This window comes from Atractosteus spatula, chromosome 4 (assembly GCF_055471065.1).
Source record: "Atractosteus spatula isolate fAtrSpa1 chromosome 4, fAtrSpa1.hap1, whole genome shotgun sequence".
Taxonomy (NCBI): Eukaryota; Metazoa; Chordata; class Actinopteri; order Semionotiformes; family Lepisosteidae; genus Atractosteus; species Atractosteus spatula.
Window position 1 is genome coordinate 65,675,582 of NC_142709.1, and position 13,366 is coordinate 65,688,947.

At 44.3% G+C, this 13,366-nt stretch overlaps 1 protein-coding gene across 1 annotated transcript; it reads right to left on the minus strand.

The window, feature by feature from the left end:
- Positions 1-23: 23 nt before the first annotated feature.
- On the minus strand, positions 24-13,366 carry LOC148836890 (uncharacterized). The gene is made up of 4 exons (XM_088914208.1): positions 6,050-13,366; positions 5,554-5,700; positions 346-603; positions 24-97 (listed from the first exon to the last, which is right to left on the minus strand). Exons 1-4 carry the CDS (start codon positions 13,308-13,310, stop codon positions 24-26), a joined length of 7,740 nt encoding a protein of 2,579 aa, XP_088770334.1. The 5' UTR covers positions 13,311-13,366.

The window sequence follows — 13,366 nt, forward strand, 5'->3', positions numbered from 1 at the left end:
GAGAATTCTTGAATTTTTTGACATTACAGAAGATATCTAGATAAATTGATCATGTTGTTCCGTTGTATAAACTGCCAGGTGAATTGTAAGACATTTTCTAAGAAAAAAAAAAGCCGACATATTTAAGTACTCTTGATCATCACTTTATTTAATATAATGGAAGATAGAAGGGTGAAGTTAGATTTAAAATGATATGTCCTTCTTTATGTGCTTGTTTGTGCATTTCTTTTTCATCTATTTTATGATTAAATCTCAGAATTACAAAACTGATATTATTGAAAGTGAATAATGACTGAGCTTTGGACATAAATTTAACATTTTTCACTTTGAACTTATTGCTCTCACCTGTAAATGTTGTGATGGACGCTGGAGACCCAACAGTAACATTGTCTGCAGCTACGGCAACAACTTGCAGGGAGTAATTGCTTCCAGGGCTCAGCCCAGTGATCTGAACTGATGCAGTGCTCACTGTCAGAGACTGAGCAGTCGGTCCACTGACTTCAACTCTGTAGCTCCCTACATTTCCAGATGGAGCTGTCCAGCTCAGAAGCAGGGAACTTGTGGTGATGTTACTTGCAGTCAAATTGGTGATGGAACCAGGCACTGAATGAGATAAGGAAGATAATGTTTCATGTCATTGACTTTTCAGAAACTACAGTATATTTCAAAATGAATCTCCTGTACATGAGTGAAATTGTGGTGATGTTAGTTTCGAAAAAAGTTAAATTTGTTTTGGTTGTAGTTGGCACTAATTAGGAGTTTGGAATAGAAGAAAAGTACATCATTATATCTATGAATATTATATCCTTTCATACATTATTAGGTAACACTCTGATAAACCTCAAGTGATTTACAACCTAAACAAGCTATACACCCAACATTCCCAAATTCACATGAGTACAGATATACTGTATTTGAATTTTTACAAAGAATAAAATATCTATAATAAAGTAACATGATTTAAGATATTTCAAACATATTGAAGTGTTATGGATAATTTGTCATACAAATACCCACTTTATTGATGGCAGCTACAGAAACCTAGTGTATACTATAGTTTTTTGCTACACACTCAGCATTAATTTAGTCAATTCAGAATTATTTCTAAGAGCTATTTCTAACTTTTATTGTCCTGTCATATTGTTACAAACTATAGAGAGTGGTTAAGTAAGATTAAGTAGTTAATTACTTAAGTTAAAGTAAAATGATCCAAGTGTTGGGTATAATTGGAGGCGTGTGAGAAAAGCCACGTGAGTACTATATGTACTCTATTGTGACACATAACATTGAACAAAAACAGATACAAATCAATGTGTTTCAGAGGCCACATCCTACAGACCTCGAAACCCTGGGTTCTACCCATGTCAACTGAAACTGCTATGCACAACCTTAACAGACCAGAAAGGTAACTATCCTGTCTCCAAATAAATGACTACAGCCCAGAATGCAATTTCCCTTCCAACATAGATTCCCAAAGGGGAAAGGGAATCAATAGTCCTATTCTAAAAGTGCTTCACCAGCAGATTTAGGCTTTCTGAGTAAGGCCTGAAGTAATGGAATGAAGATGTGAACTGCAAACTACACTCCCCCTGGCTCATGTCCTCACCCATTTACCTTTCACTAGGGTTGATGTCAGGTGAGTCCAGTATTTCAATCTCAAGCTGTGTTCTTTATTTTAATGAGAGTGACTCAGACTGACAATTACTGTACTGTATTATGTGCAGAAAAAATAACTCCTCAGTCAGGCATGACCTTCCTTGTAGTATTGCACAAGATTGAAAAAGGGACTGCACCTGCTTTTTAAAAAATGTCTACAAATATTCAAGGATTTGCATGTGCATGTTTCTGTATGTTACACATGACTAATACTGTGTTGCAGATATTTTTTTAGATTTTTGAATGCACGTTTGGTGTACATGGGTATTTCTCATAATAGTAATACTTTTGATGTGCCAGTTTTAAATGTAGATATATTAAATGGAAATTGAGGCAGAAAATGTGCAATGCCAAAATTGTTCATCGGAAGAAAGATGGAAGAAGAGACTATCTTATATTAAATAATTTCAGTCCCAAGTAAAAATTTGGAGTTGTTACCGATTACCATCTAATCAGATTGTTTTCCAAGGTCAAAAGGACTGTCTGTACTATTCAGGTGCCATTACTATATTCAAATAAGTCTTTCTGAATTTGTGGTAAATGTTTTTAAACTGAAACTGGAACATATCTGTTCAAATCTGTTCTTAGTTTTGTGACTTATATTTTTATTTTCCAGAATTCATTGTGCTGCACTTGTCTTTTTTAAGAAAAACAAAACATTTTTACCATCTGTAGTGTTCTACAGCAGGTACTACAGTATAACATATAGTTGCTGAAATTACATACAATTACATTTTAATTAACAATTACCAGAGGTAACTGTGATATCTGCTCACAGCACATGGACAAACTGCCTGAATTTTGCCAATAACTTGAAACAAATACATACTGCACATACATCAATGCATACACTGTATAACTAAAAACTTATTTTTTTAATGTTCTAAATATAGTTTAAATCAACTTAAAAATAATTTGTTGCAGGACATTTCATAAATAATTTATATTATTTTACTAACACTTAAATAAGACTAAAATAAAGTGTGATTAAATAATTTAGTCAGCCTTCTTAGAGGAGCATTAGGGAAGACAACATACAGTAAAAGTCAACACAGAAATAAGATCTGAGAGAGCCAGGAGAAGCATTAGTACAGTGAGTGACTCCTTTACCGACCAGACAAATAGACCATGTGTACGTAGATGTTTTGAGCACTGAAAGTGACAGACATTTTATGCAAGGGACTGTTGCTTTTTAATTTTGGAAATAGTTATTTCATATTTGTGGTATCTACCTGGCAAAATTAAATCTCTCACTAGATTAGTGATGTATATTTTGAAATATTGGGAAATATTCAGAAGTGTTTTGTCAAGGACAAATGTCATTTGGTTCTGAATAGGACCATTTTATTTCATAAAGTTACCTCCTTTCCTGTATGGTTTTGTGCCTCAGTTACAGGATAAATTCTACCGGATAAATAAATACTACCTCACTGTGCCGGAGGGGAAAAACATATTCCTATATGTATTACCACTCAGTTTACCCTTACATATGGTGTGTTTATTTTTTTGGATGAATTTCTTGGAAAGCAAGTTGTTGTTAGGATCTCATTTCATTCCTCCCTTTATTCAATTATTCCTAATTGTAACAATATACCTATGTATACATAACTAAAATAAGTTTTTTTTAAGCTGTACACAATGTTTAGGTGATTAATGATTAATGCTTCAAAAATATTTAAAGGAATCTTGATCTTCAAAAACAGCACTGCATTTGGATTGCCCCATTTTTCAGGACTGCTGAATATTGAGTTTTAATTTCTAAAATATATTTTTAAATTAAAAAAAATAAAAAGATAATATCTGGCTATTATAAATATTTTAAATGGAGTTCAATAATAAGCAATAATTGTTCTATCACGGTTTCTACTTGGCACTGAGATGTGTAACCACACATACAAAGCATTTGTCAACTAAATGTTTTTCTCCATAATAAACCATACTCGTCTTTGTTGAATTGTGAATCAAATCAATTATAAAAATGTCAGGATTGTACTCCACCTGCTGTGGTTTGTTCAAAAAACAAATGTAGATTATGTATAAAAACAGTGCTTCAGATTTGCAAGGCACTGTCACTTCAGAAAGACCATTGTAACAATGATTATCTTTCACGGATGAGTCTGAAGAGGCTGGAGTTTCCAGGTTGACATTTCCTAAAATTGATTTTCTTTACAAAATGCATGTCAAAGATTGCCTCACAATTTTCAAATATGGTTCTTGCACTGTTATTAAAAACGGTGAGAGTTCACGTGAAATCCTGAAAACGTCACTGAAGGTAAGTGTTACAGTTCCGCCATCCGGCCACCAGAGGGCACCCCAATGCCTGCTCCGACTGCGCAGCCAAGGCGCAGACGTCTGTGGCCAATCGTTACTCGCCTAGTGTCCCTAGCTCACCGTGCTCCCCCCTCTTCCAGCCTACTTAAACCCTGCTCATGGTTCAAACAGTGTTCAGTATTGTTGCATTGTTGTCACTTCTCTGAGTGCTAGTTTGAGACTTTGGTATATTCTTCCCTGGTCCCTGTTTTTGTCTCCTACTCCTGTTTACCTCCCTGTTTATTGTTCACCTTTCCTTTGCTCCTGGGTTGGTTTTCTTCAGTTTGGTGTTTTCAGCCTTTGATCTTTTGTTTTCCTCCTGGACTGCTGACCTGGGTTTTGGATTTTGACCTGCCCCTTGGCTCTGACTTTTTGGATAGTGTTCCTTGACCTGGATTCTTGATTTCTCCTTTTGGCTCTGGACTCCCTGCTTGCCTTTTGACCCTGGCCTTGGATTACCCTCATTCACTGTTTTGGTTCTTTGTGACCTTGGAACCTGCATAGGGTCCATTCCTGTGGACCAGCCTAACAATAAGCAGCATCAAAGGCAGAGCCAGACCAGTTTTGCTTCACTAATATCTGTATTATTAGCTATTATTAGATATAAGATAACTGTATCTGGAGTCCCGTGTCATTAATATTAGTATTTCATTAACAATGTAATTGGAGGGATTACAAATGAGTGGCAAAAAATAAAGGATGTACAGATTCTCCAGAGAGAATAATAATCTACATGACTATAAACAAATGTTTGCAGGGCTGTGAAAAAATAAAAGCACTTTCATTCTGAAGTTATGGGAAATACTGTGGCATGTGCACCTGTTGAATGTACAGGGACACATAACTTCTAATCAGCAGACAAGGGCTCTGGGTTCATTTGAAACCATGAGTAATTGATATTGTGACACTGCTAGCACAAGCCACTTGTCATCTCACCTCTTGTAATTCACACTAGCTGAGTCACGTTATTTTTTTTGTGTTGTAAGTAGTCTGTCTTATCTCATCATCCAGGGAAGACTGAGTGTATGGCTTGTTTCTGGTGGCCTTCCCTGGTCTGTTCTTACCACATCAGCAACTTAGAGATGACACAACACACTCTTACGTAGACACTAATTTACCAAAGCACCTTTTTCCCTTCCAGTGGTCTTTTCCGGTCTGTTCTCACAACACCAAAAATTCTAATAATCACAACTCATTACACTCTTATCTACACTAATTAACCAGTGCACAAAGTATTGACTTCATCTTTCTCTTTGTTTCACTAAACACTCAACAATGGAGTACCCGAATTGGTGGAGAATTTACTCTGATGCACTTCTTCTCTCTTCACACACGCTTCTTCTTGCTGATCCTGTTTGGCCAGGAATGCTTCTTCATAACCATCCCTGACATCACTGACAACAGTAGCTGGGTTTGTTGTTGTCTTGGCTTATTCAAAGATGGCATGTCTGTCTACAGCTCTTATGACACAGGTAGATGTTATAACTCATTCCCTGTGCTATCTACTCTCACTTCCTTTCAAGACAACTAAAATTAAGTCAAGAATGTGTAGCAGCAAGACATATTAATACACTAACGTGGAATTACCTGGTTTACATGTAGGAACATAGTCCTGGCAGCAGTCTGAAAAATGAATGCATGCTTCATCGCAATAGCAGCGTTTTGCCGGACAGCACTTGGACTGTACACATGAATTGTTCTGGCCAGGACAACACTTATAGCCATCACAGTGACCTGAAAAAACAATCTTTTGTAATTATATGAATAATGTCTGAAGCAGAAGAAACATACCAGAACACAGATCTAGTTACTAACATTAGTATGAGCATATGATCATCTTCTGAAACAAGGGTGTTAACTAATTTACTACATATAAAAATATTGTGAAATAATTCAACTTGGCAGAGGGTTATTGTGGAATTCTGAGGAATGAACAACTCTAAAGATGTTTCCACTGACTATATCTGCATCTCAAATTAGTGAAACCATTTTTCCAAACAGTGTTCAATTTCAAGATCTTATATTCAAGAGAGAAAAATATATTTTGAGGTGTTGCACTATATAAATCATTTTATACTTGTACCTCTTGCAGATGCTGTTGTTTCATTGTTGTTCACAGTTGTTGAGGTTGTAGATAGAAATAAAGAGGTTGTGAGGGAAGCTATAGCTGTGGATGGAGGGATAGTTGCAGTTGTGGGGGCTGATAAGGTTGTGGTTCTTGAGGGAGACGAGGCTGTGATGGAACATGTAGTTGTGGAAGGAGGTGTAGTTGTGGTTGTGGGGGAAGATGAGGTTGTGGAAAGAGATGAGATTGTGGGGGAAAATAAGGTTGTGAGGGGAGGTGTAATTGTAGTTGTAGGGGGAATTGAGGTTGTAAGAGGCGATATAATTGTGGTGGTTGAGGGAAATGAGGTTATGGAGGGAGGTGTAGTTGTGGTTGTGGAAGAAGATGAGGTTGTTGGTGGAGTTGAGGTTGTGGGGGGTGATGGAGTTGTGGGAGAAGATGAGGTTGTAAGAGGAGGTGTAGCTGTGGTTGTGGGGTTCATTGTAGTTGTGAGGGGAGACGTGGTTATAGGAAGAGATGTAGTTGATGTTGTGAGGGGTGATGAGGTTGTGGAGAGAGGTGTAGTTGTGGTTGTGGGGTTCATTGTAGTTGTGAGAGGAGATGTGGTTGTAGGAGGAGATGAGGTTGTGGAGAAGGGTGTAGTTGTAGTTGTGGGGGAAGATGAGGTTGTGGAGGGAGGTGTAGTTGTGGTTGTGGGGTTCGCTGTAGTTGTGAGGGGAGATGTGGTTGTAGAAGGAGGTGTAGCTGTGGTTGTGAGGGGTGATAAGGTTGTGGAGGGAGGTGTAGTTGTGCTTGTGGGGTTAGTTGTAGTTGTGAGGGGAGATGTGGTTGTGGGGGGAGATGAGGTTGTGGAGGGAGGAGTAGTTGTGGTTGTGGGGTTAGTTGACGTTGTAAGGGGAGATGTGGTTGTGGGGGAAGATGAGGTTGTAGGAGGAGGTGTAGTTGTATTTGTGAGGGGTGATGTGGTTGTAGGGGGAGATGAGGTTGTGGTGGGAGGTGTAGTTGTGGTTGTGGGGTTAGTTGTAGTTGTGAGGGGAGATGTGGTTGTAGGGGGAGATGAGGTTGTGGTGGGAGGTATAGTTGTGGTTGTGGGGTTAGTTGTAGTTGTGAGGGGAGACGTGGTTATAGGAAGAGATGTAGTTGTGGTTGTGAGGGGTGAAGAGGTTGTGGAGAGAGGTGTAGTTGTGGTTGTGGGGTTCATTGTAGTTGTGAGAGGAGATGTGGTTGTAGGAGGAGATGAGGTTGTGGAGAAGGGCGTAGTTGTAGTTGTGGGGGAAGATGAGGTTGTGGAGGGAGGTGTAGTTGTGCTTGTGGGGTTAGTTGTAGTTGTGAGGGGAGATGTGGTTGTGGGGGGAGATGAGGTTGTGGAGGGAGGAGTAGTTGTGGTTGTGGGGTTAGTTGTAGTTGTGAGGGGAGATGTGGTTGTGGGGGAAGATGAGGTTGTAGGAGGAGGTGTAGTTGTAGTTGTGAGGGGTGATGTGGTTGTAGGGGGAGATGAGGTTGTGGTGGGAGGTGTAGTTGTGGTTGTGGGGTTCATTGTAGTTGTGAGAGGAGATGTGGTTGTAGGAGGAGATGAGGTTGTGGAGAAGGGTGTAGTTGTAGTTGTGAGGGGAGATGTGGTTGTGGGGGGAGATGAGGTTGTGGAGGGAGGAGTAGTTGTGGTTGTGGGGTTAGTTGTAGTTGTGAGGGGAGATGTGGTTGTGGGGGAAGATGAGGTTGTAGGAGGAGGTGTAGTTGTAGTTGTGAGGGGTGATGTGGTTGTAGGGGGAGATGAGGTTGTGGTGGGAGGTGTAGTTGTGGTTGTGGGGTTCGCTGTAGTTGTGAGGGGAGATGTGGTTGTAGGAGGAGGTGTAGCTGTGGTTGTGAGGGGTGATGAGGTTGTGGAGGGAGGTGTAGTTGTGGTTGTGGGGTTAGTTGTAGTTGTGAGAGGAGACGTGGTTGTGGGGGGAGATGAGGTTATAGGAGGAGGTGTAGTTGTAGTTGTGAGGGGTGATGTGGTTGTGGGGGAAGATGAGGTTGTAGGAGGAGGTGTAGTTGTAGTTGTGAGGGGTGATGTGGTTGTAAGAGGAGGTGTAGCTGTGGTTGTGAGGGGTGATGAGGTTGTGGAGGGAGGTGTAGTTGTGCTTGTGGGGTTAGATGTAGTTGTGAGGGGAGATGTGGGTGTAAGAGGAGGTGTAGTTGTGGTTGTGAGGGGTGATGAGGTTGTGGAGGGAGGTGTAGTTGTGCTTGTGGGGTTAGATGTAGTTGTGAGGGGAGATGTGGTTGTAAGAGGAGGTGTAGTTGTGGTTGTAAGGGGTGATGAGGTTGTGGAGAGAGGTGCAGTTGTGCTTGTGGGGTTAGCTGTAGTTGTGAGAGGAGACATGGTTGTGGGGGAAGATGAGGTTGTAGGAGGAGGTGTTGTTGTAGTTGTGAGGGGAGATGTGGTTGTAGGAGGAGGTGTAGCTGTGGTTGTGAGGAGTGATGAGGTTGTGGAGAGAGTAGTAGTTGTGGTTGTGGGGTTAGTTGTAGTTGTGAGGGGAGATGTGGTTGTAGGGGGAGAAGAGGTTGTGGAGGGAGGAGTAGTTGTTGTTGTGGGGTAAGTTGTAGTTGTGAGGAGAGATGTGGTTGTAGGGGGAGAAGAGGTTGTGGAGGGAGGAGTAGTTGTTGTTGTGGGGTAAGTTGTAGTTGTGAGAGGAGACATGGTTGTGGGGGAAGATGAGGTTGTAGGAGGAGGTGTTGTTGTAGTTGTGAGGGGAGATGTGGTTGTAGGAGGAGGTGTAGCTGTGGTTGTGAGGAGTGATGAGGTTGTGGAGAGAGTAGTAGTTGTGGTTGTGGGGTTAGTTGTAGTTGTGAGGGGAGATGTGGTTGTAGGGGGAGAAGAGGTTGTGGAGGGAGGAGTAGTTGTTGTTGTGGGGTAAGTTGTAGTTGTGAGGGGAGATGTGGTTGTAGGGGGAGAAGAGGTTGTGGAGGGAGGAGTAGTTGTTGTTGTGGGGTAAGTTGTAGTTGTGAGAGGAGACATGGTTGTGGGGGAAGATGAGGTTGTAGGAGGAGGTGTTGTTGTAGTTGTGAGGGGAGATGTGGTTGTAGGAGGAGGTGTAGCTGTGGTTGTGAGGAGTGATGAGGTTGTGGAGAGAGTAGTAGTTGTGGTTGTGGGGTTAGTTGTAGTTGTGAGGGGAGACGTGGTTGTGGGGGACGATGAGGTTGTAGGAGGAGGTGTTGTTGTAGTTGTGAGGGGAGACGTGGTTGTGGGGGAAGATGAGGTTGTGGTGGGAGGTGTAGTTGTGGTTGTGAGAGGTGATGTGGTTGTAGGGGGAGATGAGGTTGTGGTGGGAGGTGTAGCTGTGGTTGTGAGGGTTGATGAGGTGGTAGATAGGGGTGTAGTTGTGGTTGTGGGGTTAGTTGTAGTTGTCAGGGGAGACGTGGTTGTAGGGGGAGAAGAGGTTGTGGAGGGAGGAGTAGTTGTGGTTGTGGGGTTAGTTGTAGTTGTGAGGGGAGATGTAGTTGTAGGAGAAGGTGTAGTTGTGGTTGTGAGGGGTGATGAGGTTGTGGAGAGAAGTGCAGTTGTGGTTGTGGGGTTAGTTGTAGTCGTGAGGGGAGACGTGGTTGTGGGGGACGATGAGGTTGTAGGAGGAGGTGTAGTTGTAGTTGTGAGGGGAGACGTGGATGTGGGGGAAGATGAGGTTGTGGTGGGAGGTGTAGCTGTGGTTGTGAGGGGTGATGAGGTGGTGGATAGAGGTGTAGTTGTGGTTGTGGGGTTAGTTGTAGTTGTCAGGGGAGACGTGGTTGTACGGGGAGATGAAGTTGTGGAGGGAGGAGTAGTTGTGCTTGTGGGGTTAGTTGTAGTTGTGAGAGGAGACGTGGTTGTGGGGAAAGATGAGGTTGTGGAGGAAGGAGTAGTTGTGCTTGTAGGGTTAGTTGTAGTTGTGAGGGGAGATGTAGTTGTAGGAGGAGGTGTAGTTGTGGTTGTGAGGGGTGATGAGGTTGAGGAGGGAGGAGTAGTTGTGGTTGTGGGGTTAGTTGTAGTTGTGAGGGGAGATGTGGTTGTAAGAGGAGGTGTAGCTGTGGTTGTGAGGGGTGATGAGGTTGTGGAGGGAGGTGTAGTTGTGCTTGTGGGGTTAGATGTAGTTGTGAGGGGAGATGTGGGTGTAAGAGGAGGTGTAGTTGTGGTTGTGAGGGGTGATGAGGTTGTGGAGGGAGGTGTAGTTGTGCTTGTGGGGTTAGATGTAGTTGTGAGGGGAGATGTGGTTGTAAGAGGAGGTGTAGTTGTGGTTGTAAGGGGTGATGAGGTTGTGGAGAGAGGTGCAGTTGTGCTTGTGGGGTTAGCTGTAGTTGTGAGAGGAGACATGGTTGTGGGGGAAGATGAGGTTGTAGGAGGAGGTGTTGTTGTAGTTGTGAGGGGAGATGTGGTTGTAGGAGGAGGTGTAGCTGTGGTTGTGAGGAGTGATGAGGTTGTGGAGAGAGTAGTAGTTGTGGTTGTGGGGTTAGTTGTAGTTGTGAGGGGAGATGTGGTTGTAGGGGGAGAAGAGGTTGTGGAGGGAGGAGTAGTTGTTGTTGTGGGGTAAGTTGTAGTTGTGAGGAGAGATGTGGTTGTAGGGGGAGAAGAGGTTGTGGAGGGAGGAGTAGTTGTTGTTGTGGGGTAAGTTGTAGTTGTGAGAGGAGACATGGTTGTGGGGGAAGATGAGGTTGTAGGAGGAGGTGTTGTTGTAGTTGTGAGGGGAGATGTGGTTGTAGGAGGAGGTGTAGCTGTGGTTGTGAGGAGTGATGAGGTTGTGGAGAGAGTAGTAGTTGTGGTTGTGGGGTTAGTTGTAGTTGTGAGGGGAGATGTGGTTGTAGGGGGAGAAGAGGTTGTGGAGGGAGGAGTAGTTGTTGTTGTGGGGTAAGTTGTAGTTGTGAGGGGAGATGTGGTTGTAGGGGGAGAAGAGGTTGTGGAGGGAGGAGTAGTTGTTGTTGTGGGGTAAGTTGTAGTTGTGAGAGGAGACATGGTTGTGGGGGAAGATGAGGTTGTAGGAGGAGGTGTTGTTGTAGTTGTGAGGGGAGATGTGGTTGTAGGAGGAGGTGTAGCTGTGGTTGTGAGGAGTGATGAGGTTGTGGAGAGAGTAGTAGTTGTGGTTGTGGGGTTAGTTGTAGTTGTGAGGGGAGACGTGGTTGTGGGGGACGATGAGGTTGTAGGAGGAGGTGTTGTTGTAGTTGTGAGGGGAGACGTGGTTGTGGGGGAAGATGAGGTTGTGGTGGGAGGTGTAGTTGTGGTTGTGAGAGGTGATGTGGTTGTAGGGGGAGATGAGGTTGTGGTGGGAGGTGTAGCTGTGGTTGTGAGGGTTGATGAGGTGGTAGATAGGGGTGTAGTTGTGGTTGTGGGGTTAGTTGTAGTTGTCAGGGGAGACGTGGTTGTAGGGGGAGAAGAGGTTGTGGAGGGAGGAGTAGTTGTGGTTGTGGGGTTAGTTGTAGTTGTGAGGGGAGATGTAGTTGTAGGAGAAGGTGTAGTTGTGGTTGTGAGGGGTGATGAGGTTGTGGAGAGAAGTGCAGTTGTGGTTGTGGGGTTAGTTGTAGTCGTGAGGGGAGACGTGGTTGTGGGGGACGATGAGGTTGTAGGAGGAGGTGTAGTTGTAGTTGTGAGGGGAGACGTGGATGTGGGGGAAGATGAGGTTGTGGTGGGAGGTGTAGCTGTGGTTGTGAGGGGTGATGAGGTGGTGGATAGAGGTGTAGTTGTGGTTGTGGGGTTAGTTGTAGTTGTCAGGGGAGACGTGGTTGTACGGGGAGATGAAGTTGTGGAGGGAGGAGTAGTTGTGCTTGTGGGGTTAGTTGTAGTTGTGAGAGGAGACGTGGTTGTGGGGAAAGATGAGGTTGTGGAGGAAGGAGTAGTTGTGCTTGTAGGGTTAGTTGTAGTTGTGAGGGGAGATGTAGTTGTAGGAGGAGGTGTAGTTGTGGTTGTGAGGGGTGATGAGGTTGAGGAGGGAGGAGTAGTTGTGGTTGTGGGGTTAGTTGTAGTTGTGAGGGGAGATGTGGTTGTAGGAGGAGGTGTAGCTGTGGTTGTGAGGGGTGATAAGGTGGTGGATAGAGGTGTAGTTGTGGTTGTGGGGTTAGTTGTAGTTGTCAGGGGAGACGTGGTTGTACGGGGAGATGAAGTTGTGGAGGGAGGAGTAGTTGTGCTTGTGGGGTTAGTTGTAGTTGTGAGAGGAGACGTGGTTGTGGGGAAAGATGAGGTTGTGGAGGAAGGAGTAGTTGTGCTTGTAGGGTTAGTTGTAGTTGTGAGGGGAGATGTAGTTGTAGGAGGAGGTGTAGTTGTGGTTGTGAGGGGTGATGAGGTTGAGGAGGGAGGAGTAGTTGTGGTTGTGGGGTTAGTTGTAGTTGTGAGGGGAGATGTGGTTGTAGGAGGAGGTGTAGCTGTGGTTGTGAGGGGTGATGAGGTTGAGGAGGGAGGAGTAGTTGTGGTTGTGGGGTTAGTTGTAGTTGTGAGGGGAGATGTGGTTGTAGGAGGTGTAGCTGTGGTTGTGAGGAGTGATGAGGTTGTGGAGAGAGGAGTGGTTGTGGTTGTGGGGTTAGTTGTAGTCATGAGGGGAGACGTGGTTGTGGGGGACGATGAGGTTGTAGGAGGAGGTGTAGTTGTAGTTGTGAGGGGAGACGTGGATGTGGGGGAAGATGAGTTTGTGGTGGGAGGTGTAGCTGTGGTTGTGAGGGGTGATAAGGTGGTGGATAGAGGTGTAGTTGTGGTTGTGGGGTTAGTTGTAGTTGTCAGGGGAGACGTGGTTGTAGGGGGAGATGAGGTTGTGGAGGGAGGAGTAGTTGTGCTTGTGAGGTTAGTTGTAGTTGTGAGGGGAGATGTGGTTGTAGGAGGAGGTGTAGTTGTGGTTGTGAGGGGTGATGAGGTTGAGGAGAGAGGAGTGGTTGTGGTTGTTGGGTTAGTTTTAGTCGTGAGGGGAGACGTGGTTGTGGGGGACGATGAGGTTGTAGGAGGAGGTGTAGTTGTAGTTGTGAGGGGAGACGTGGTTGTGGGGGAAGATGAGTTTGTGGTGGGAGGTGTAGCTGTGGTTGTGAGGGGTGATGAGGTTGTGGAGAGAGGTGTAGTTGTGGTTGTGGGGTTAGTTGTAGTTGTCAGGGGAGACGTGGTTGTAGGGGGAGATGAGGTTGTGGAGGGAGGAGTAGTTGTGGTTGTGGGGTTAGTTGTAGTCATGAGGGGAGATGTGGTTGTAGGAGGAGGTGTAGCTGTGGTTGTGAGGGGTGATGAGGTTGTGGGGAGAGGTGTAGTTGTGGTTGTGGGGTTAGTTGTAGTTGTAGAGGGAGATAAGGTTGTAGAAGGAGGCATAGTTGTGGTGTTGGGAGGAGATGAGGTTGAGGAGGGAGATTTAGTTGTGGTTGTGG